At 40.3% G+C, this 26,530-nt stretch overlaps 1 protein-coding gene across 5 annotated transcripts in view; it reads left to right on the top strand.

The window, feature by feature from the left end:
- The window catches only part of DNAAF11 (dynein axonemal assembly factor 11), a 69,724-nt gene that overhangs the window by 27,885 nt on the left and 15,309 nt on the right, over positions 1-26,530 (top strand). For 2 of the 5 annotated variants that reach the window (XM_072774525.1, XM_072774529.1), the window contains 5 exons: positions 2,668-2,859; positions 5,392-5,469; positions 10,564-10,629; positions 14,415-14,484; positions 15,423-15,518. In XM_072774525.1, coding sequence (XP_072630626.1) covers positions 2,668-2,859; positions 5,392-5,469; positions 10,564-10,629; positions 14,415-14,484; positions 15,423-15,518 — 502 coding nt within the window. Of the gene's footprint in view, positions 1-2,667; positions 2,860-5,391; positions 5,470-10,563; positions 10,630-14,414; positions 14,485-15,422; positions 15,519-22,563; positions 22,591-26,530 lie in introns of those variants that run through there. The other 3 variants (XM_072774528.1, XM_072774527.1, XM_072774526.1) reach the window with 3 other exon arrangements.

Here is a 26,530-nt window from a genome sequence, read left to right as displayed (position 1 = left end):
AGCCTAGAGCAGAAGGGTCAGGAAAATGGGCATTAATAGAATCAGCTTATACTTCAAGCATCTGTCATGGCAACGGTTTATGAATATCCCACAGGCCATGTACGTATGGTACAAGGAACTGCACTTGAACTGTCTTTGAAGGGCTGGTGCCCAAGAGAGAAGTGACAATAGGAGACTGTGGGGTGGATTGTCAGTGTCAATAGTTTGTTACACATGCCAGCTGGTGGTATATTGATCACTCAGACAAAGAATGATGAACCTGGAAAGCTATCGTAATGTCTTCAAGAGCCAATATATGTGCTCACAAGAGAAAGCCAATAATAAGCCAAGAATATCAGCCCTAGAGAGAGAGAGCCAACCGCCAAGGTATAAGGGCATCTGTCTCAGAAGAGATGTTTGCCTCCTTCTCCGCATCCATTGTCTCAGACCCACATTTTTGAAGTTGTTGGGGGGACCTGATGAAGAAACCAGTGAGGTGGGATACAGAGGGAAAGACTAGGTGAGCAATGAGGAGTTGGAGCAGTGCATGCCCCTATCCCCATACAGAGCCCAGTTATGAGCTGGGTGAGGGGAAAAGGGTATAGAGAGGGAAAGGAAGGATGTTCGATTTGGATGTTTAAGTGAAGTTTTATTTAAACTGTAGGTCTTCAATACCTGTAGGTGAGATGGGACTTTTCTTGAACAAGACTGTTGGTCTGTGAGATGTACTCGCGAGTGGGAAGAGAGTTCGGAGAGCACAGCTTTGAAGCAAGTGACTGAAGAGCACATTGTTCATATCTTCATGAGCTCAATCTGCTCCACTGCCCAGCTGCATGCATTTACATGCATTCTACTTTTGGAGACTTAAGTGATTTAGCTGATATTTCTATAAGTTTTCTTAAGCAATGATTTTTATATTCTTATCTTTTTGCATTGCGAAAGATAAAAGTGAACCAATTAGTCACTTTCTAGCAAAAACAAATTCTTTTAACTGAAAATGGAACCAATTATTTCAGTGATGATTACTTAGAATGTTGGAGAATATTATAGATCCCCTTAATAGACTGCCTTTTCAACACCATAAAGGACGATAGCGGGATGCCTGGGGTGGCTCAGTGGTTGAGCATCTGTGTTCGACTCAGGTCATGATCCTGGGGTCCAAGATTGAGTCCTGTGTCAGGCACCTCATGGGGGGTCTGCTTCTCCCTCTGCCTATGTCTCTGCCTCTGTCTCTCTCTGTGTCTCTCATGAATAAATAACATCTTTTTTTGGTTTAAAGAACGGTAGCTATATGACAAAGCATTCATTTTCAGCAATTTGCATGATTTTGCTTTTTAAACTATCTAGTTACACTTTGTAATATGTAAAAAAGTGTAAGCAGAATCTTTCTCTGTCCTGTTTATGATGTTTAAATTTCATGTTCCAGTATTTTTGGTTCATCCCTTCAAAAGGCATCTTATTTGAAGGTCAACTAAATGAGCCTTTGGTGTCATCTCATTTCTGTACCAACAACAAAATCTAACATTTAATGAATACTTACTGTTTGCCATACTTGGTACTGAAGGCTTCACATGGATTCTTTCATGTAATGTCATTTTGAAATAGTGTACGTTGCAGGGAGAGGCGAGGCGAGAGAAGTTCCTGGTGTTTACTGTTTGAATGGTGTCATTTTTCCTCCTCTAGAATAGCATTTCCTCAAAGTAGTGTCATTGTCTGTCTTGGATCTCTGGTGCCTGACACAGAGAAGATACTCAATAAATATTTCTTGAATCCACACTGAATGAATGTCAAATACCTCATATGCCCATTTGATGTCATATAGAGACATCATTTAACTCTCTGACAATCCACAAAACATGAATAAAACAGAGAACAGAGCACTGTTACCATCCAAAGCGATGACATCAGAGAGTATATGTGAAAGGCCCTACCACAAAAGATCTCAATATCCCACTAGAGAATATTAGAGATAGAGGATCATTAAAGAACCTGGAAATAAATAGGATTTAATTTGTCTGTTGGGAAGATTCCTCTGGGAGCAGTATGGAGGGTGGAACTGAGGAGTGCCAGAATGGAGATGGGTTGATTGGGAAGGCCCAGTGGTCCCTGAATTTGTCTGATCATCAGAACATATTACAAAATATCATAAGGGATCCCTGGGTGGCTCAGCAGTTTAGAGCCTGCCTTTGGCCCAGGGCATGATCCTGGAGTCCCAGGATCGAGTCCCACATCAGGCTCCCTGCATGGAGCCTGCTTCTCCCTCTACCTGTGTCTCTGCCTCTCTGTGTCTCTTGTGAATAAATAAATAAAAATCTTAAAAAAATATATCATAAAACACAGATTCCCGGGCCTGACTCCACATCTACTGGGTAGACTTTCTGCTGGGAGCCCAGGCATCTGTGCTCTTCATAAGGCTCCCCGGGTGACTAATCAGCCAGGCCCAGCAGCCCTTCCGTCTGATCCCTGCAGTGTGCCCCGAATTAGATGATGAGGGACAACCTCAGTTGGGGCAGTACTTCGTCCAACTTGGCTTATGTAGGTAGGCTCTCTCTCATAGATGTCTTGTCATTCAAAGGTAAGAAGATACCATAAGAAAAACGTGTAAGAGATATAAGGGGCAGCATCACGGATGAAACTCAGACATCCAGGATTGGTCTTACATGCTCTGGTCTATTCATTCCTTCCAAGCCCATTTTCAGTAGAGAGCAAAGACCACGTCCAGGCACTAGAAGTACAAGAAGGAGAATGCAACCAAAAGAAATTCAAGGATAGCGAAGATGACTTCGAATTCTGGAACAAGCCCTCTTTGTTTACTCCTGAATCTCGACTGGAAACACTTAGGCATATAGAAAAACAACGGAAAGACCAAGAAAAATTAAGGTATTTCATGCTTTTCCTGTCATTGAGAGTAATGTAATGCTGTCCTAGGGATTATATTTTCATGATTGCACGTGATTTTACTCGTCATCTGTGTTAAATATTTGCTAGCCATCATGCATGCATTGACTTTGCTTCTTCTAAGCTCAGCTTCCTGTTGTATTGTATCTACTAACACTTGTTGATATCAGAGGACCCTCTGTCCCAGCATATCATGAATGATATCTTAGGGTTTTGTCTGTATGTCTTTGACTTTTTAAACAACTTTCAAGAAGTATGGTCCAGATTAGAGATACTAATTATCACACCACCAAGAAAAAGTGCCCTTTGTAGGATGAGTAAGTTCGTTTGTGTCTTGTAATTTGCAAAATTAGAAATTAGTTTCACTAGGCATTCTGTTTTCCTAATACAACTCTCTTGGACGTTCAGCAGTATGCTTTCACTTCTGAATTGTTTAGATATAATTTGGTGATTTGTTAGAAGCTACAATGCTTAAACTGTTATTCTCAGAGAGGCTTTTTAAAAGCTAAGCTCTGTGTCATTCCATTTCATGTCATTGCTCAGGTCTAGTATGTAAAATGTGCCACTTATGGAAATACTTCTAATTCCTGTGCTTGGTAATGTGATCATTTAGTTCCAATATACCCTCATCTGCATGGCAGTTACAGGAGTGAAACGCAGCATCTCATCCTGTGATGATCAACTGAGAGCAAGAAACTAAAAGATTGAAAAAGACTGTTAGCAATCACTGCTGCTTTCATGCCATTTTATTCATTAGACAGAATGATAGGGAGGTATCAAAATGAGAATTGAATTTTATCCAAAATGCTTATCTGTAAACTTTGGTGGTCTGTACACAGAGAGTCTGCTGGAGGCTTTGGGGAGAGCATTGGAATAGCGTCAGAAAATTGTGGGGTCATGTGCTGACTCTGCCACTTACTGTCTGTGTGATGTTGGCAAATACCTAACTTCTCTGTTTCCTCGTCTGTTAAACGGGGCTTCTCGTCCCTGTCTTACCTACCCCACTACGTTGGTAAGAGAATCATTTGAGCTAATAGATGTAAAAGTGTTTTTGCAGATTTAAGAACCTTCTGAAATGGAAATTCTACATGTTTTTATATAACATGTATTGTATTTCTGACATCTATGCACATGTACACACATATATACACTCATGTTTATATTTCTATACATATGTAAAATGTATATATAGTACAATATATTGTGTATTACATTGTATTGAGCCTGAAGCCAGGAAACATTTTTTTTTCTCTCCCTGATAGCCTAAAAAAAAATCCAGCTGGATTGGATAAAAGTCCCAGTCACTGCATGCGGGATGCTGCAGTGTATCCAGTTCTATGGGTCCCTGAGATGTTCGTGCTTCTCCTGGTTGTCCCTTAATTGTCCTGGGTCATAGAGAATAATGTAGTGCATGGACATATTAACTTACTGGACCTGGGGACCCAGTTTAAAATGCAGAAAAATGTGCATAAATTTGCATTTTAAAATACAATTAACTGATACAAAATCTGTATTAAAAGAATAGAAATCCAAGGCAAAGAATTGCCTACAGTCCATCTTCTAAACACATTTTATGTCTGGTCTTCCAGGACTTGTCCATATATGCCTTTTTAAGTTTTTATGTATCTTCGGTAATTTTAAATAGCTAGAACTTGCATTTGACACTTTTCTTTCATGCTATCCCATGAATCTTTCCTCTCTGCACATTTTTTTTTTCCTCCTGTCTCTACTCCCTTTGGTAATGAGTGTTAGCAGGCTGGGATCCATCCCACCGGAACTTTCTCCACCCTGTAAAATCATATAAATCATCTCTGCAAATGTTTGATTTGGGATCTTTTTTTAAAAAACACAAAAATGGACTTCTCTTTTATGTATTTGTGCTCACTAAGTACATCATCAACATTTCCTATCACTTTTTAGATTAGCAGATAAAGAGCAAACACATTTTTAAACAGGCACAAACTATTCCATAGCATGAGTATACCACAATTGAGCCATTGATTCCAACACTGATGGGCATTCGTCATAGTTCTGGAGTTTTGCCACTACAGATAGGACTGTGATAGACATCCTTTTGCGTAGAGTCTTATGTACTGGTATTTTTATTTCTACAGAATAGAATCTACTTGGCATTTTAAAAATTATAATTTTAACTAAAGCAGAGGCTGTATACACAAATGGAGAATTGACAGTTATCTGGGTAAATCATGCATAAAATAGACTAATTTAAATATTCATGGATGCTTCACGAAAAGGAGCCCCCCCCCCCATTTGAATTATTTGCAAAATTGCCTTGGTCACATTTTTGCTTTACAGATATAGATACAGTCTTACAGAAATCTGGCTTGATTGTCAGTTCCCAGCATAGAAGGAAAATAATGGACTTCATGACAGTGAATTGTTGATGTATTCACAAATATCTGATCAATTTTTCTTAAACTGTTTCACAAAGATATTCCTTTTACATTCTCTTTATTTTTCTCCCTCCCCATTGTCTTTTCTTCCAATCTTAAGTGAAAAGAAGAAGAAAGTGAAACCACCCAGGATTTTGATCACCAAAGACGGGAAAGCTTTGAATGTAAATGACCCCAAGTACGTGAGGCCAAAGAGATACTCAAAGAAGCAAAATGTGTGGTGGTGGTGATTTCAGTGGTTTATAGTTGTAGGTTTGCTCTTTGGAGAATATATCTAACTGCTCTTAACAAGCCTGATGAGCCTAATAAAAATACCCTTTTGTGCATATTTGAAAGCAGAACATCTATGATGTTTTCAAGTGCATAGCATTAGACTTCATTTTCTTGGCATTCAGAACGTGATCTTGACATATGGAAATCTAGTTATTTATGTATTCCCTGAAACTTTGGATCATATACAGTTTTCTGCCAGCAAATTCCAAGTGCATTATTGTTATGTTTATTAATTTTTAAAGTTCCACCATGAACAAGCTGGCTGAGAATACTGGTAACCTCTCCTGTGTGTCTGTCTACTTTACACTCTGGGCAATGTCTACAAAGTATTTGAGGGCCAGGGAAAGAAACTGATATAGATAATTCAATGGTGTTGATGAGAGAGAGAGAAAATATTCAAACTAGAAATCCTCTGGTATAATAATATCTACCCTATTTGGCTGTCTTAAAATTTAAAACTAGCAAAGCAATAATAAAAAAAGAAAAGAGAAAGAAAGAAAAGAAAGAAAGAAAGAAAGAAAGAAAGAAAGAAAGAAAGAAAGACAGAAAGAAAGAAAGAAATCCTTTTATAGCCAAAGTACAGACCAAAATGCCTTTGGACTAAACCTCATTGGCCTCATTTCATTGCTCAAAGCCTGTTTGTGTTCCTTTCATTTTCTATGGCAGGACCAGGGTAAAGGGTCTCTCTTGATTGTTCCCAGGTATTATTTATTTCTCTGCATAGCAGTCTCTTTTGATGGGCAGTATTTGTTTTTTCATGGGTTCGAAACCTAAGCTTGAGAAAGGTGGAGTGACTTGCCCAAGCAAATGGCTGGTGTGTCTGACTTGCTCAGGCTAACCCAGTTCTAGTGACTTCCATGGTCATTTATATCTGCCACAAAACACGTCCCTCCTTTATCCTGCCCAAATTACTGTAACACAAGACACAATGCTAGGCATGAGGATCCAGCAGTGAATATGACCTGGGTCTGTGTTCGCTGAGCTCAGCAATCTAGTAGGAAGACTGTCTCTCTTCAGCCTACAGCAGGGTCTGACTGAGACCCTCAGAGCTCTCTGGGCCCCTGGTGAGACTATGTCTCCTCATACCACACTGCCCATGTTACCTGACCCTACTGCTAACTCTCTTTAGGGGGATTCTGTGAAGCACTGAACACCTACCACCTCCCCTTACCACTGCCTACTTCCATCCTGCTGTAGTCACCCTTCCCCACCCTCCTAGGTCATCTGTCACCACCTAGAAAGTTATTCCCATGTGGCTCTGTACACCTCCTAATCTACTTCATTCTCTTCCTTCTCCCTGAACCCCCTTCTTCACAGCCACCGTACCCTCTGGAGCTTGTGCCTCATCAGCAAAGCCTCTGTCCTCAACCTTTTCTCTCAATGTCCCTTACTCTTTCATGAATGGACATGAAGGATTTTGCTTCTATAGCTGCCCTCCTTATTCTTCCTCACTACATATACCACTAGGAAGGTTGTACCTCACAGCCACCTTCAGACCATTTCTCTTCCCTTTCCCTAAAAGTTCCCAGCCCCTGGGAGCATAAGCCATCTAGATATACCACCCTTGTCCTTCTGCAGTCATGGACTTAACCCCTGCTCAACCCTCACACTCATCCTCTGCCCCAGTCACTGCAGGAAGACTGTAGCACCCAGACCAGCATCTTTGTTTCTGCCTTTCCTCCCATCATCAGTCATATGACTCCATCCTCCCTGTAGACCATCCAACCAAGCCTTAGCCTTTCCAGCCCTCCACCGCCTCACACTCTGCCATCATGTCCCCCCTCAGCCCAGCCACACAATCCACTTTTATTCTCAGATTTGCCATCTTCCATATATCTTCCACCTCTGGAATCTTCCAAGTGTCCTGCAGGGTACCATCCCCTGTGCTCCCAAGGAGCTCCCTGCACCCCAACAATCACCCACCCCCCCGTGAAGACCAAGAATCAGTTCTTGGTCTTCATGAACTTGCTGCCTGCCCTTTGCCCCTCATGTTCTCACCTTCTGTCACTCTGCTGTTGTTTTATTGTTCAGATTCGCCCTCAACTCTCTTATCCTTCTTTTCTTCCCTCATGTTCATTCTCACATCCTCATCTCCACCCTATTTAAATCGTACATGCCAAACATTCCTGGACTTGCTCTCATGGATGACTGGAGGAAAACATCCAACTCTACTTGCTGGTCTTACTATAAATTTACTACCATGGATCTCAAGTGGACCTCCAGTAATCATTGTATTTTCCTGGATCATTCATTCCCCAGTCTCCCGTAAGCTGCTTTCACACCTGTGCTCCCTTCTTATTTCTGTTTTGTGGTCCTAGCTGGGGACCTTGTTTCTTACTCCTTAGAGAAAACAGAAGCCATTAGAAGTTTTCTCATCCAATTTGTCAGCATCCCTAGACCTGTACCACATATTCTCTGTTCTCCTGCTGCAGTGGATGAACTTCCTCTCCTCAGGAAGAGGACTTGCTGTCAAGGACTTGCATTGACCTCTTCTCTTCCGTATCATTTCTCTCCCTCCTACTAGGTCCATCTCATCAGTATACAAATGCTGTCTTATCATCCATCTTAAAATAAAAACAAGAAAACTCCCTTTCTCTAGTTCGCTCAGTGTTAAGAGCCCAACACAGGGCTCCATCCCAGGACCCTGAGATCATGACCTGAGCCGAAATCAAGAGTTGGATGCTTAATGGACTGAACTATGCAGGTGCAACCACCACCTCCTGTCATTAATTTCTTCATATAGCAGTTTCTTCTCTTTGCTTCTGATTCTTTGACCTTACTATGGCTCATCTTCACAGGCTTTGCTGGGTTCTCTTTGTGATGTACCTAAGTGCTCCAGGGCCAACTCCTCAGCTGCCTTCTTGTTTTACATCAACTCTGTGGGGTTCTCACCAAATTCCACAGCTTTTGAACACTATCTTTACATTTCAACCAGACCAAACTTCTTTCTTTAACTCAAGACTTGAACATTTAATTAGTTGTTTGTCCTCACCATGTGAATATAAAGTAGGTATTGCAAGTTTTCCATGCCCACTACCACTTTCCTTCATAACGTGATTGTCCCCCAAGCATTCTCCAACTCAGTAGTGAGCATCCCTGCCTTTAGCAAGATCAAAAACCTTGGAACATCATTGATTCTTCTCTCTGTCATTTTATCAGTGACTCTATGGTTGCTTCCTTCAGTATCACCTGATACTGTGATAACATCTCGCTAACTCCATCCCCACCATCTTAGAACGTGTCATCTGCTTCTTGCCTGAACAGTTGCAACAGCTTGCTAAGTAGTCTCTGTGGCTCATCTCTTGGCCTCTCATAATCTCTTCTGTTCAACTGGGTGAAAAAGAAGAGAGAGGGGAAAGGGGGCACACTCCCTCTCTTGAGGGAAATCCCTGGAGAGGGCCAGAGCATGCTCTCCTTCATGGAGCTAAATTACATGAGTATATACAACTGTGAGGGAGGCTGGAAAGTGTCATCTTTGTTCTGCACAGCCATGTTTCTCATTAAAATCAGGGGTCCTGGGCAGCCCCAGTGGCCCAGTGGTTTAGCACTGCCTTTGGCCAGGGTGTGATCCTGAAGACCCGGGATCGAGTCCCACGTTAGGCTCCCTGCATGGAGCCTGCTTCTCCCTCTGCCCGTGTCTCTGCCCCTTTCTCTCTCTCTCTCTCTGTGTCTGTCATACATAAATAAAATCTTAAAAAAAAAATCAGGTGTTCCATTACTATGGGTATAGGGGAAGTGAACCGTGGGGAATGAATAACAATCTCTGCCATAGAAAACCTCTCTGAAATTACCTTTCAAGTGATATATGAACGGAGAGTTCAAGTTGGCTGGCTGGACAATTGGGGAATAAGCAATCAAGGCAGAGAAGCCAGCACATAAGAAAGCCCCTGAGATGATATCATGAATGCATGGTTCATTTGAGCTACTAGAGTCCCACATGGCTGGGTTGTTGAAAGCACCAAGAGGGACGGCCACACACAGACGTTCTGCTGACGGCCAAATTGTTCCAAACAATTTAGCTTACATTCTTTAATATTGTTGGATTATATATTTTATGGAATAATATGACAGGTGAAGTGCTCCAAATAAATCAACCAAATAATTCTGAATGGTATGTTGCCACAATGGAAGTTATACCTAGGAAGTTGAAAGATGTAGGACTTTGAAATCCTGCCTCTCCAGGCTCATATGGCCTCTTCCCCAGCTGTGTCAACTTCTCAGAACCTCTGTTTCATCATCTCTATGGAGGTGATAGATCATCAGCAGTGTCTCAGCATTTTCCAGGGTGATGCCAAAGTCTCCTTTTCTGAAAGGAGAAAAAAAATTGATTACAAGGAGAAAGAAGGAAGATGGGACTATTTACAACAAAAGGGATAGGGGCACCTGGGTGGCTCAGTCAGTTAAGCATCTGACTCTTGATTTCCATTCAGGTCACGATCTCAGGGTTTTGGGATTGAGCCCTGCATTGGGCTCTGTGCTTAGCGGGGAGTTTACTTGTCCCTCTCCCTCTCTGTTCCTCTCCCCCGACCCTGCCATGCTCACTCGTTCATGCTCTCTATCTTTAAGATAAATAAATAAAATCTTAAAAAAAAAACTCTAGAGGAATAGAATGCAGATACAGAGATGCAAATATGTTTACTTGCCCATAAATAATTCCAGGGTTTTAGCTTGCTTCTAGCAAATTTGAATGAAATAGAAAAGAAGACTTTAACCACCAGATGTCTCTATGTCTGCACCAATGCTAATTTTTTTGTATGTTATTTACCTTAGGAGTCTCACATGTTAACAATGTAAACAAATAATTTATGAATATATCGTAGGTTTCTGCTGAAATTTTTAAATAGCATAATCATTTTATTGTCCACCTACCAAAATAAGTTTGTCATTGGAGATTATTATATAACTATTACCAAGTTTACTTTAGAAAATGGGATGAGTCATCTATACTGTATTGCTAAAGCTATTGTCTCTTTTTCCCCCCAAATGGATTATTCCTTAGACTTGACTTCTCCTTGAAAGATGATGAAAAACATAACCAGTTCATCCTGGACCTTGCTGTCTATAGGTAAAGACATCTTATTATGGGTTTACTTAATGTCCTTTCTTTCTGTTTTGTTCTCAGTGCCATCTCTTGAGTTCTGAAGTATTTTGAAATGGAATTTGGTTTGCCAAATGAGGAAGTCCTCCTTTTTTTAAGACCAAGAACTTACTGTAATTTGAAAGAGCGTGGAAATTAAAACAAAGACAGAAGTAAATAAACCCACAATCCCAGGGCTATGAACTCTGCAGTATTTTTTTCTAAGGCAGATTTTAAATAATTCTCAGAGCTTTGCTGCTTACTCATGCTGACACCACAGGCCCCCTCGGCTTTCCCTACTGCCACTGCGCTTTTGTGTAAAGTGCTTTTCCAAAGCACTTTACAGTTAAGCCTCAGGTGAGGCCCCTCCCCATCTTTCAGCCCGATTTTAGAGACCTAGGGGTGCAACCTGTAGCTTCTTTATCTCCAGCAGATACTTTTGCCCCAGCTGTCCCACCCTGTCTCATTCCTTGAGGATTTTAGGTTTGGGCTCACTGTCCTTCATGCCAATAACCAGGGAGGAAATTGAAGCAGTCATCAAAAACCTCCCAAGACACAAGAGTCCAGGGCCAGATGGCTTCCCAGGGGAATTTTATCAAACGTTTAAAGAAGAAACCATACCTATTCTCCTAAAGCTGTTTGGAAAGATAGAAAGAGATGGAGTACTTCCAAATTCGTTCTATGAGTCCTTCATGCTTCCTACTTCAGTATCCACTTACGAGGCATCTTTCTCATTCTCCAGCCGCTTTGGGCACACCAGTGCCTCAGGGCTTTGCACCCATGTGTCCCTCTGCCTGGACCGCTGTCACTCTAGGTACGCACATGGCTGCTGCCTCATTTCCTATGGGCCTTTGGTCAGAGGTCCCTTATTATAGAGGCCTCTCTGCCCACCATCCGATAGAAGACAGTGCCTCTCCCTGCACCAGCACCTCCTTCCACCTCTCATGCTTTTTGATTTCTGTCTGACAAAACCATACATTTACTTGTATTTTTAAAACTGCATGGTCAAGGCAGGAACTTCATTTGTTTGATCCTCCCTCCTTGTCTCTCCAGCACCAACACCCGCACCTAGCACCTGGCACAACATGAGTGAATGAATGAATGAATGAATGAATGCCTGAGTGAACGAATTAATGAAAACCAGTACTGGGAGTCAGTGAACATTTGTATGCATGAATTATAATGAAGTCCTTTCTGATCTGAAGGCCTTTTCTGGGTGCTCTCTTTAATCTCCAAGTAAACCCAGTGGAGTTAGAGGGATTGTTATTCTGAAATTATCTAAAACCGAGTAAATTTTCAGAGCATAAGTCTTGTCAAAGTAAATACAGTAATCCAAGGAGCTAGGACATTAGGACATGTACTCATGGGCCAAGGGCCAATGTTGTTTTTTAATTGTGATAAAATACACGACACTTACAGTTCATCATGGCAGGCATTTCAGGTGGATGATTCATGGCGCTTTAGTGACTTTGCCATGCTGTGCAGGCTTACCACCACCGAGCTCCAGGACATTCTCATCACTGCAGAAAGGAAACCTGTACCCATTAGGTACTTATTCCTTGCTTTCCTTTCTCGACAACCACAAATCTGCCTTCAGTCTCCATAGCGTTGCCAATTCCCAATACTTCGGATTAGTGGAATCACTGATGGCCTCCGTGTCTGGCTTCTTTCACATCGTGTGATGTCTTTGGGGTTCATCTGTGTTGTTGCATGTGTCAGACTTTCCCCTCTGTTTGTGGCCAAGTAGTATCCCACTGTACAGCTGGACCACATTTCTGTTCATCTGTTGACCAGTGGATGGCATTTGGTTGTTTCTGCCTTTGGCTCCTGTGAAGAAGGACTAATTCTTAGTGTGCACCTTCCTCCTCTTGCCAAGATGCCCCATGACACCCCTGTTAATTCTTCTGCCCCTGCACTGCCAGCCTACCTGCTTTATAAGAGCTTCTGGCTCTTCTCCAGCTGATTCCATGTCCTCTGTCCCTGCAGCAACCCAAGCTCCCTTTCTGTTGTGTTTCATTAAACATTCTTTCATCCTTTTAAGTCCTTTCTATGTTTAGGCCATATTCCTGGAATTTAATGAATGTGTACCCCTTTCTCTTTGTAGCTTCTTGGCTCCTTCGTATTCAGTCCTCAAATGAAAACTTTCCCCATCACATACTTTTTCAAGGAATGGTGAGATTTTTCCTGTCTAGGTAGTAAAATCCTTCTCTTCCCATGATTCTGTCTGAACTAATGAAACTAAATTCCTTGTGATCTTCATTGGCACATGGATGTTTATATGAAAATTAAGTTCATTCATTCATTCATTCATTCATTCGTATATGCTTCCTGTCTTTATCCAGCAAGTATCTATAGAACACCTGCTATGTACCTGGTATAGGGAGACTGTAACTGGCACATTCTGGATACAGTCTCTGCTGTCCTAGAGCTTATGACCCTGCAGAGGAAGGCAGACAATAAACAGACAGGCATCTAATAAGTAATTACCAAGGGAGAAGCGTGCTGTACAGAAAGGGCCAGAGTTCAGCGGTGGAGACCAATGGTGTGTGCAGTCTGGTGGTTGGCAGTGCTGAGGATGGTCAGGGAAGCTGCTGATACGAACTGACAATTGAAGGGTGAGAAGCTGTGAGCTCTGCAGAGCACCAGCAGAAGATTGTTTCAGGCAGAGGAAACCAGCACGGGGAGAGACCTTGGATGTGGGGGCAGATGGACACTTTAGGAGGCCCTACGTGTGGACAAGAAGATGTGATCCATTAATGTTGTAGATATTCAACGTGAGGCTTTAGGAAACGTTGCTGATGCTTTTTATTATTACAAGAAATCTTATTAAATATAAAAGAATGATGCTTTTTTCACACCAGCTCTGAACACCAACTCCGGACTAGGCACTATGCATGTCTTCACAGCAATCTCAGGGCTTGGGCACTTCATATCCTATTTTACAGATGAAGAACCTGAGGCTTAGAGCAGTTCAGGAACGTGGTCTGAGGTAACAGAGCAGGAAAGGGTAGAGACCCTTCCTCACAGTCTCTCCCGTGTGACTGTAGACTGTGCCCGTAGCCCTGGTATTGTCCTCTCTGCCTTAACATTTGTGATTTTTGAATCATCACTGCATTTGCTCATGTTCACGATCAATATTTTTAAATGTGCAATTATACAACGTATAATTATTTGTCTAAACAAGCGAGATGAAGCCCGACTCTTTCATTTGCTCATCAAGTCAAGGAGAGCAATTGCCCCCTGATCCTGGGGTCAGGGCCATAGATGGAAGGCTTTGCTTGTTCAGCAGGAGGTGGCTCTGCAGGGAGAAGCAGAGCCAGTCTTCTTCCTGGGATGCTGTCCTGGCAGCTGCAGAACAGCTGCAGGGGAGGGAGGGCAGCTAAGGAAGCAGGAGCTGCTTCCCCAAGTGTCGTGGATTCAGCATTCCTGGCTATTCATGTCAGTCATAGGGGCTTAAAATATTCATGAAAGAACATGGCAAGCTGTTTTTTTTTTTTTTTTTTTTTTTTTCAAACCTCTGGCGTTTCAGGCCGCAGATATTTTTAGGTTGGGGCAATCAATGCCAAGTGGGTCTAAAAATGAAATTGCTGATTTATTGAATTTCCTTTGGTTTAGGGATTAGTGTAAGATAAATTCCTTAAGACCTGTTTAGCATGGAAATTGTAAGCTTCTTTCATTTAAAACGGTTCTGTACATGTTAGTTTTTATTTGTCCTTCTTTCAACTTACTGTTTTTGAAAATTGTAAGATTTGTACGTTTCATTTTGATACAAGGTATATGGACACCTCTTTGATCAATGTTGATGTGCAGCCAACTTACGTGCGAGTCACGGTCAAAGGAAAGGTAAGCATAATGGGCAGACTGTTACAATTTCAAAAGCTAAGCCTCAAACTAAGCTAGGTTGCCTCAAAAGTTATTAAAGTGATGTGAAAAGAGAGGAAAAGAAGCCCAATAAGAGAGCTCTTTTTTAGACATGTGATTTTATACAGTGGGAGTGGCATACAGCAGGAATGGTTGCTGACTAACCACTGTGAAGCTCAATGAAATTACCATTTTTAACTTGTGTCTGTCATGTTAGTACTTCTCTCAAAGCCAACAAAGTGGCTATATATTGTGGTAACCTGTGCTTGAACTCATATTTAAATAATATACCCACTTTAAATTGCCAATGATTCTATTCATAGTAGCTGTAATCTTATTATTTTTGAAATAGCATTTTTTGAGAGAGAGAAAGAGAGAACGCAAGCAGGAGAAAAGAGCAGAGGGAAAGGGAGAGAGAGAATCTTAAGCAGGCCCCAGATCCAGCTTGGAGCCCAAAGTATTGCTTCATCTCACAACCCTGAGATCATAGCCTGAGCCAAAATCAAAAGTCGTTTGCTTAACCGCCTGAGCCACCCAGGCATCTCTGAAAAGCTATTTTTTGCTGATTATGAGCATTCACAGGAGTCATGTGAAGGATTTAAAATGAAAATATGTTGATGATTTATAACAAGAGGCTTTATCTATAAATTCTTTATTATTAGCCATGTTAACATAAATGGGCCAACGGCTGTTTCACTGTTTGTGATTGATGACTGTTCTTTAGACCATTCATTACAATAGGTAAAAATAGTTCATGCATATCAAGCATAGCCCAAACATTATTTTTTTTCCTACTAAGTCTAAGCATGTTTTTAAAAATGGAATGGTGAATCTCGAATTGGTAACGAAAATACCTCATGAAGTAACCCTCTCACGTTATATGTATTCACACTCTGTGATGCTTCCTGTTTATTTTTCAGCCATTCCAGCTTGTCCTTCCTGCAGAAGTCAAACCTGACAGCAGCTCTGCTAAGCGATCTCAGACAACAGGGCATTTGGTGATCTGCATGCCCAAGGTAGGCAACGTCACTTGGATCGATGTCAAGTCTGGATAGTTTGGTTCCTGAAGAAACTTGACCTATCAGGGCTAATGATGACTTCTTTCAGTTGAGAGAGCCAGAAAATCTACTCAGCTCAGCTCAGTCAGGGGAACTGGGACCTGTGAGAACAAAGGTCTGAGACTAGGCTGCACGTGGGCTCTACGGGCACCCATCCTGCCATCACTGCACTGGTGGTTCCTGCCTCTGCAGCCAGAGTATCAGCAGCAGTGGGGGTGTATACATCCCATAGTTCTTCCAAGTGGGGCAGGCACCACCACTTTTAACCATAAAGACATGTCCCATCTCTAGTAACAAGACATGAGGAGGTAGGAGGGCTCAGGCAGGGGCAGGTCAGGGCCTTTCCAATGTTAGCTGGCTTCCTTCCTGAGAGGAGCACTAGCAGCCATTGGGGTGACATTCTATCATGTCCTTACCTTTCACTAAGATTGACAAACAGAGCTCAGAAAAAGACACAAAGAGAGGAGCTTTCTCAACACTGTGGAACCAGAGTTCCTCTGGACTAATTAGGCCAATTTAGTTGAGAAGCTCGACAAGTCTTGATTAGCTTAGCCTTGGGCACTGAAACCAATCTCTGGCCAAAGGGATGATAGTACTTTGTTTGGTTTCTATTATTTTATATTTGGCTACTCTCGTCTCATCCCATGACCTGGGGTGGGGTCAGCTGTGCCCCAGTCACTCAGGTTTCAAAGGGGAAAAGTAGAGAAGCCAGTCAAATGCTCTTGAAGAACAGGAGAATGAGGGCAATGAGTGGCTGCCACAGAGAACAAACTTGATTAACCCAGGACGTTTCTATAATGATTTATTAATCCTTCCTTTTCCCATAGCCAGATTTATAACAGATTGATTATGGGTAATCAATTATGTATTTTTACTCTCCGTCAATAAAACAGCAAATACAATTTGCTGTCAGGCAGCAAAATAACAAACACAACTGTCAGAATCACATTGTCCTTGGTGACTACAGCGAATTAAGGAAGTGCTTGTATGCTAATTAGAATAGCCTATAGGGGAATCAAAGAGATAACTTAATTACCCCAGTCCTCTGATGGACACATTTATTTGGCATTTATTCTGGCAGGTGTGAGGTGATATTTCATTGTAGTTTTGATTTGCATTTTCCTGAGGGTAAGTGATGGTAAACATCTTTTCCAGTGTCTATTGGTCACCTAGGTGTCCTCTTTGGAGAAATGCCTGTTCATGTCTTCTGCCCATTTTTTAGTTGGATTGTTTGTTTTGAGGGTGTTGAGTTTTGTAAGTTTTTAAATACATTTTGGATACTAACCCCTTATCGGTTATGGGATTTGCACATATCTTCTCCCATTCCATAGGTTGCCTTTAAGTTTTAATGGTTTATTTTGCTGTGCAGAAGCTTTCTATTTTGATGAAGTCCCAATAGTTTATTTTTGCTTTTGATTCCCTTGCATCAGGAGACATACATAGTAAGAAGTTGCTGTGGCTGATGTGACAGGTTACTGCCCGTGCTCTCCTCTAGGATCTTGTTTGTTGAGCCACTGAATTGCACACCTGAAACTAAAAGATCATGAAAACAACCTTTGGAGAATAATTTCTTGCCCCAAATTAGTTGTTTTTCGTGCAAGGACTCTAAAGTTCAAATAACAAAAACTTTTTGTTAAAAATTATCAAAAAATGCAAAACTCTAACTTGTAATTATTGTGGTTATTATTAAAAGTATATGTTACTGAAAATTAACATCTTCATAATTCCTAATGATAGAAACTTCTGAAGTCCTGAAGTTCAATCCACTGAGCTAATTATGTGTCCAGGCTTCTCACTTACTGTAGAATTGCCTGGATCTGGCCTGCATTATATAATTAGCGAGGCAACACCTTGGAATTTTAAAGCATCTTGTAAAAATCAGGTAGACACTTAGGTACAGTTTTGATCCATTCATAAAATAATGTTATCAGTACTTAACATATTGATAACCTAGTACCTGCAGAGATATCTGCTGTGGCCTATCAGTAGTTTTTAATATTCAGATACTCTAGATTAGTGAAAAGAAGATCAGATTTGATATTTAGTTTTTCCTTTTTGTGAAAATATTTGTAAAAGACAGGGCACCTGGGTGGCTCAGTGATTGAGCATCTGCCTTGGGCTCAGGTCATGATCCAGGGTCTGGGATTGAGTTCCACATTGGGCTCCCTGCATGGAGCCGTTTCTCCCTCTGCCTATGTCTCTGCCTCTCTCTCTGTGTGTGTCTCTTATAAATAAATAAATAAATAAATAAATAAATAAATAAATAAATAAATAAATATTTAAAAAATATATTTGTAAAGGATACTGCGAAGGGCTGACCTATTTGATTGTGTCCACGCTGTGATGATTATATGTGTTTATTTGTGGAAATTCAAGGATGGTCTTTGTATACATTTTCCAAGGACATAAAATTTGTAATTGAATCTACCAGGTGCCTAAGATATTTCTTATTAGACACTTCCTTCAGCATTTTGTCATAGATGTCAAATTAATTTTTTTTCTCTCTTCTCTTACTCCTAAACGAGGCTGGATCTGTGCAGACAGGGTGCTATTAGGCGAGTTTCACCAAGTCTGCTCCCTGTCACAGGGGTCATGGCTACATTTTCTGCTGCTGACATGCCACAGGGTTTTCCCAGTTCAGCTCCACATTTTTAAGAGACCTTCCCCTCATGCTACCTACAATGCCTGATGCCTCCCAACATCTGCTGCTGAGCCTATATCCTGTGGATTGATGTAATTAATACACAAATATCACGATCGCTAGCATGCTGCTAGAATTCCTCTGTCTCCACCCACCACCTTGTAATCTAACTTGTGGGTTCCTTATCTCTCAGAATGCCATCCCCGACTGTACCTCCTCCACCATGACTTCAAGGGTCAATGCCTTGGCTTGCAGTGAGGAGTGTGGTAGTGGATGAAGGTGCACTCTGACCATCTCAGAAGGGTAGCATCAGGCAATAGATCAACTGCCCATGTAACAGAGGAGTAGGAAACATTCTGTTTCATGAGGTTTTTCTCGGTCCCATTCCACGACTAGTGGCATTTCTTTCTATCTGCAGGCACTCTTTTATTCACTAGTCTTAGCTTTGGGGAGTGGTAGAGAGCATCTGAATTCCAGTGCGTGTAGCCTTTTATTACGTTACATGTATCCAGTCAGGAAACATGGCTCCTGGGTGTCATCTATCAACCAGGAACTCACTCTTTTTTTGGAGAGGAGTTAGTAATCATTTTTTTCAGCATAGCAGCCAGCATGATCATTGTACAATATATGTAAGTCAGACCAAATCACATTTTCTATTTCATTCAGAGTTAAATGCAAAGTGCCCTAATAACCTCCCCCTGCCATCATCCCTCTGACATCATAATTTTTTAAAAGATTTTATTTATTTATTCATGAGAGACACAGAGAGAGAGAAAGAGAGGCAGAGACCTAGGCAGAGGGAGGAGAAGCAGACTCCCTGCAGGGAGCCCGATGTGGGACTTGATCCCGGGACTTCAGGATCACACCCTGAGCCAAAGGCATCCCTGAGCCATCAATCACTGAGCCACCCAGGCATCCCTGACATCATCTTTTACCACTTTATTTTCTGATCATTCTAGCCATCTTGGCTTTCTTGCACTTTTACAAACATGACAAGCAGCCTTCTACCTTAGGACCCTTGCGCTGTCTCTGGCATCTAGAACAGAGCCTGGCAAAGAGAAAGTGTCCAATAAATTTTTTTTCAATGAGTAAATACCCTAAATGCATCTTTAAAATACATTTTAATATTTGGAACCTGAATATCCTTCCTAATTATTCTCTCCCCCAACTATTTCATGCATGTGTATTATTTCAGGTTAACTTTAAAATAATTTTATCTAATTCTGTCTCCAAAAATGCTGTTGGGATTTTTGTTGTCCTTGCAATTTAGAAGCAAGTGAAACAATTAAGGGAAGGGGCTCTGGAGTCAGAGAACCCAGGTTAAACCCTGGTACTTCTATTCAGCAGTTGTATGACCTTGGGCAAATAATTTTTAATCCTTTTGTGCCTCAGATTCCATGTCCATAAAATGACATTAACAATAATTCATACCACAAAAAGTTATTTTGAGGATTATGCAAATTAACATGTAGCTTTGCATATGTGAAAAGAGCTTGGGACATAATACACCATGAATTCCTGTTAATTCATGTTACTCATTGTTAGTGGCAACTAATGTTCCATTAATTAATAGTATTCCTTTCTCTGTTAATCAACATTTTTTATTATTGAAATTGCATTGAATTTATAGATTGTTATAGGAATTCATTAATATATTTACATAATCAAAACTGTGTTTTCAACAATGTATGTTTCTCCATTTATTATTCTTATTTTATGTCCCTCAGAAGTTTTTTTGGTAGCCTTCTCTCCAGAACTGCTATGTATTTTCTGAGGCTTATTTATGGATACCATACATATGATTTCCATCCTCTTTTGAGCAGGATTATCCCCCATCACATTTTCTCAGGATTTATGCTTGGTCTTCAGTATGTTTTCTTAAATGTGTGGTCAGACTAAGTTATACATAAATAAACAATCTTACCACCATCAGCCTGGGAATATTTGGCAAATGATCTCATTACAGTCCAGCTTAACAAGATTTAACTGAAATTTTGTATTCACTGAGAAGCTTGCTTCAAGTCATTAAATTAAACTCCCATCTAGACTCTCAATTGACAAGTTACAGGAACACTCCAAGAATATGCTTCATGATTTCCTTTGGGTGTTCTTTCAGAATAATTAACTGAGATTAAGGAAGTTGCTATCCGAACTGAACAGCAAATTATATTTACAGCTTCAGTTGGTGAACATCTTCCTTGATTCTGCTGTATTGAGCACTGGAGGTGAAGGTCACATATTGGGGTCAACATTACAGACCACGATCCTAAAAAAGTCTCATTATTAGTTGGACACGTATTTCTCAGCACTTTCCCTCTACCCAAATATACTCAGGTGTGCCCAGTAGAAACTTAGTTTTATTCTCTGATTATTAATTTCAAGTGGGTCTGAAGCAAGGGCTGCCTACTCATCCTGCTAGGTTTTCCTGTTCCATTCATACTTATACTTTTTCAGAACGGTATTTCTTTTCCTCAGCTCATTTCTCAAACCTCTAACACTGAAAATACAGAAGCAGCAAAAGGCCATTTCCACATATTCCAACTGTCACATCTTCCCTTGCTTGGCCTCCCTGGCTTTGCAGATTCAGTGAACCAGCTCTCTGTGATCAATCCAAACTCTCCAGACAGATATGAGATCCCATTTCTACTGACTCTAGAAAGACCTTCCTGTCTCTCTGACAATTTTCCCTTCTCTCTACTTGATCATTGATTTTCCCCTTTCTGCATTCTTACATTAGAAAACGTGCTAAAACATCTTCCTTCTTTAAAACAAAATGGTACAAAATAAAAACATCCCCCTCTAGTTAGTGCCCTCATCTGCTTTATAGCAAAACTCATGTAACAGACACCTGTATTTGCTGCTTCAATTCTTTCCTCGTAATGTCTAAAACCAACTCCAACTAGGAATTCACCCTCCTGCCTCCCCTCCATGGAAATATTTCTTTGAGGTCTCCAGTCACCTCCGCATAACTAACCCAGCTGTCAGCCCTTATCTTCTGATTTGTCCTTTCAGAAGTGTTTTTCACCACAATCAGTCCTCTGTTTGTAAACACTTGTTCACTTGGTGTTAGATACCCTGCTTTCATTTGGTTCTCTTTCTAAGTCACTAGATACTCCTGCTCACTGGATGTCCTCCGCCATTGACTACTTATTGCTTTGCAGATTCTTTCTCATGCCATGATCTAGGAAAGCTGGCCTGTCAATCATTCAGTTCTGGGACCCCTTTTCTTCTCTCTGTAAACTCATTCCCTACATTAATCTTATCTCAGCTCATGACTTTAGATGACATCTAGAGCTACATCATCTGCTGGCTGCCAATAAGGTCCTCAGGAACAATAATCACGCTGAGCAAAACTGAGGAAGATGGACTATATATTTTAAAGATCTTAACAGTAGTAATGCCTAATAGGATAGTGAACATTACTGTCTGCTGATCCAGAAGGAATGGCTTTCAGTGGTCACACAGGTGAGAAGAAAAAAGTCCAAGTCCATGGGTGGGGCCAGTAAACCACACCCATTTTAGGATATGACACTGAGGGAATGTAACCTAGGAGTAAGGTAACAAGAAGCCAGCCAATCCTCAGAAGGTCTAGCAGCCTATCCCAATGGCTATCGAAATGGCCCTAAAACTGAGCCTTGAACTTGAGTGAAGGTAGTCTCAGATGAGTACCATGCTTGACTATACATATATATTTTAAATAAGCGTCAAACACATAGTCAAAGATAAATTAGGCTCACACAGAGACTTGAATGGGATCCAGTAGAAACCCCACCAGTGTTTTGGAATCTGGTTATGCTGGGTTGCTGCTTTTCTTCCTTGAGGGGAACCTTGCGAGTGCCACTTATCATAGATATTAAATTGTGAGATACAGATTGTAAAACACTGTTTTAATATGAGATCTCCTAGAAGTAGAACCTAATATAGGGATGTGAGTACAGCAGTTTCCTTGGGCAATAAGGGACTGCTGGTCTGGAAGTAGGGAAGAGAAGGTTGCCAATAGAGAGTGCTCTATCAAGCTAGCTACGCCAGTGGGAAAGCTCTAGGAGATATTGTAAAACACAAACCTCGGGATAACTCTACCTAAGGGGGGATGGAACTGGAATAGTGTTACACCAACCCTGAGGATCGGGCTGATGGCTTCTCCCTATGGTAGGAGTGAGGAGCAGGAGGTGGTATAAAAGCCCCAGCATTCTGAACCACTGCTGGCAAGAATAACCATAAACTCTTTCATGTCAATAGAGGATATTTCCCACTGAGACTATCTCTAGCAAGATTGTAAAAGGATATTTTCTTTTCTTTTGAAACATCATTATCATCCTTGATGTTTGTCCTAACTTAATAAAATATCATTTTCAATTTTAGGCTGTTGTGTGAAGATGATCATCCATGGGGAGCTGTCAGATAAGATTGCATTAACAAGTATAAAAGAATTTTGGAGGAACCATTTGATAGTTAGATTTATTCTACTTTTATTTCAGAGCCATGTAACTGTCTTATGCAACTGTCATATTGATTTTACATATAAATGTCAGTAATTGCACCTTCTAAAATTTTCCTCAGATTACTTGGGTGTCTTTGGAACCAAAGCCAGTATTCTTATCTTCTTATCCTTCTTATTTTTCTGATCATTTTTTCCAAAATATAATTTTTTTTTGCTGTGGGGTATATATTTGTTTGAGATAGAATATACTTTAAACTGTTTAACTTATAAAGATATTTTCATCTGTTCAAAGATTTTTAAATAACATGCCTCTGGTAATTTATGTATTTTCTAATATTGTGGGTTAATCATCTTTCTTTAAATAGAAAAAAGATCTTGTTTTCTTTCAAGAAATCTTTTTTATTAGACTCAGTGAATTACATGCTTCTCTTAGTAAAGTCAATCAGAGCACAGTAGAGAAATAATGAAGTTATTAAAATATCAACGATGAATTTGGATATATATAAACTTCCTCTAATGCTAGAGGAAAATTAAAAATTATATTGGCTTTGAAGTTTTGCATTAGTAATATTCCTTTTTGGGAGTCTGAACTTCCCATTTTTGAATGTTCAGCACCAGAACTCTGGATAATTAATAAATATAAATACCAGAAATATGTAAGAAGGTAGAGGCTTTGCAAATGACCCAGTTCCTCTGTAGTTGATATAGGATTGGCTGGAGATGTCTATTTCAGTTGTAGGGCTGAGCCTTGTTGTGAGTACTGCTCACGCAGTAACTGGACTCAACTCCCTTGCCCTCAGATCAGACAAGTGGCTCACATCAGCATCGGTTAGTATCTAACCTTAGGAAGCTCAGAAATTACTTTTGAGGCATGGGTGAGCACATCGCATGCATATACTTGAGCACAATGGTGGTAGAGAAAAGACATGCCGCACCCATAAATAAATTATATGGAAGTTATTCCTATCAGATGAGGGAATTATTTAGTGTGTGTGTGTGTGTGTGTGTGTGTGTGTTGCCACACATGGAAGTAAGGCACTAGAACTCAGAAGACTTTCTGTCAAATTATGAAAAACTTCAGACAATTACTAAATTCTTAATTAATCAAAATATTTATTCAATTCATCAAAGATTTATTAAGCACTTAGTACAAATAAAGCACTGTGTGAATTACTGTGGAAGAGACAAAAAAATGATGTGCATCTGCTGGGGCTTTCTTCCTGTCTCCTCCCTGATGAATCCACTGACCATGACCTCCTGCAGACCCAGCTCTGTCCTCGCCCCGGTTCCTGAGTCTCAGTTTCAGACAGACTCAGATTCTTCATAACTGGGTTCTTTTCCCTTTGGCTTAAAGTTGAAATTTTGTTACTGGCTCAGAGACCAGTGTCATAGTTATAGCTATGGGATCTCCTAAGGTTCCCCAAATACCTTTTCCTCCAATTAGACCCAGCACCAACAGGGCCCAGCATGCAAGAAGCTGCAGCTCTCATAGAACTCCTGCCTCTTCCCCATTTGTAGACATGAGACGGGAACAGGCTGCTCTAGAGGGTCTTTTCTATTAGTTCTATTAGTTCTATAGTCACCATCTGTCTATTCATCCATCCATCCATTCATTCAGACATTCCATATATTTTAATGAGCACCTACTGTGTGTTCTGGTAGGTTCTTAGAACTGCAAAGAAAAAGAAGGATTTGCACTGCATTAGGTATCCTGGGGATATCTTCTCGTGGAATCAGGACTGAGTCTGTTATAGCTCCCGTAATGTTGCTTGAACAGAAAACCTAAGGAGGGCTTCTCATTTCTCAGTTCCCGTTACCCCCTCACCCATTAGCCTTCTACTACTGAGATGCTGTCATCTTTCTCCAGTATTTCAATAGTCTTATAGAAACAGTGGTTATTGTTTTTGAATGAGGTTTCAAAAGGAGTCAAAAGGTTATTTTCCTTGAAAGAAGTAATGAAGACGATGTAAAAAGAAAGCTGTATGATTTTTAAAACTTAGATTAAAACATGAAGATAAGAAAAAATGGGGGTGGGGAGAACAAACATGTATAAATACTTTCACAACCACCAAATATATACCTTGAACTTTTTTTGAGTATAGTTGACACACAATACTGTAACATTAAATTCAGGCGTGCAACTTAGTGATTTGACAAGTTTATACGTTATGCTGTGTTCGCCACCAGTGTGGCTACCATCTGTCCCGTTACATCATGATGACAGTATCATTGACAGTATTCCCTGTGCTGTGCCTTGTATTCTTGTGAATTATTTATTCCATAACTGGAAGGTTATACCTTCCACTCGCCTTCACCCATTTTGCCCAAACCCCCAGCCACTTCCCCGCAGCCACCATAAGTTTGTTATCTGTATTTATAAGTCTGATTGTGCTTTTTGTTTGCTTATTCACTTGCTTTTTTAAGATTCCACTGATGAGTGAAATCATGTGTCTTAAAACTTAGATTAAAACATGAAAATAGGGAAATTGGAAGTAGGGAGAACAAACATGAACACATTCATAACCACCAAATATATAACATTTGTCTTTCCCATTCTGACTTATTTCACTAGCAAAATGCCCTCTAGGTCCATCCATTTTGTCTCAAATGGCAGGATCTCATCTTTTTTATGGTTGTGTAATATTCCACTATGTATACATACCACATTTTCCTTATCTTTTTGTCTATTGATAGACACTTATGTTGCTTCCATGTCTTGGCTCTTGTTTTGTTTTGTGTAGCCCAACATGGGGCTTGAACTCACAATCCTGAGATCAAGACCTAAGTTGAGATCAAGAGTCAGATGCTTAACTGACTGAGCCACCCGGGCACCCCTGTCTTGGCTGTTGTAAATAATGCTGGCATGAAGATAGGGGTGCACATATCTTTTCAAGTTAGTGTTTTTGTTTTCCCTGGGTAAATACCCAATAGTGGAATTATTGGATCACATGGTATTTCTATTTTTAATTTTTTTGAAGAACCTTCATACTGTTTTCCACAGTGACTGTATCAATTTGCAGTCACACCCACAATACATGAGGTTTCCTTTTATTCCACATCCTTGCCAACACTTGTTGTTTCTTGTCTTCTTGATTTTAACCATTCTGACAGGTGATTAGCTCATTGTAGTTTTGATTTGTATTTCCCTGCTGATGAGTGATGTTGAGCATCTTTTCATGTTTCTGTTGACCATCTGGATATATCCTTTGGAAAAATGTCTATTTGGGTCCTGTGCCCATTTTTTAATTGGATTGTTTGTTTTTTTGGTATTGAGCTGAATGAGTTCTTTACATATTTTGGGTATTAACTCCTTACTGGATATGTCATTTGCAAATATCTTCTCCCATTCAGTAGGTTGCCTTTTAGTTTTGTTGATGGTTTCCTTTGCTGTGCAGAAGCATTTTGTTTCAAGTAGTTTCAATAGTTTACTTTTGTTCTTGTTTCCTTTGCCTCAAGAGACATATCTAGAAAAATGTTCCTATGACCAACGTCAGAGAATTGCTGCTTCTGCTCTCTTCTAGGATGTTTATATTTTCAGGTCTCACACTTAGATCTTAACAGTGTGCTGTGCTTGTGTTGAAATTAAATTTAATATTAAATATTTTGAGGGAAAATTACTGGAATTCAAACGTGTAAGTTATAAAGCATTACAGAAAATGAATGAAAACAAAAGTGAATACAGTTAGGAATAGAAAGACATGAGGAAAGAAACAAAATCAGAAAATTTGTAAGAAAGTAACAGACATAAAATCCATTTTGCTGTCCAGTTCACAAGAACACACCTGAAACTAAAAGACTGGAGACAGGTAAAGAAAAGAATGGACAAAGCTCTAATAAGTGATTGTAACAAAATTTATAGAGTTTTTAAAAATATTTTTTTAAATTTAT

The sequence above is a fragment of the Canis lupus genome, chromosome 14, assembly GCF_048164855.1.
Source record: "Canis lupus baileyi chromosome 14, mCanLup2.hap1, whole genome shotgun sequence".
In the NCBI taxonomy this organism is placed as follows: domain Eukaryota; kingdom Metazoa; phylum Chordata; class Mammalia; order Carnivora; family Canidae; genus Canis; species Canis lupus.
The sequence above is the reverse complement of the archived record's forward strand: the minus strand, read 5'-3'. Positions and strand labels throughout refer to the sequence as shown.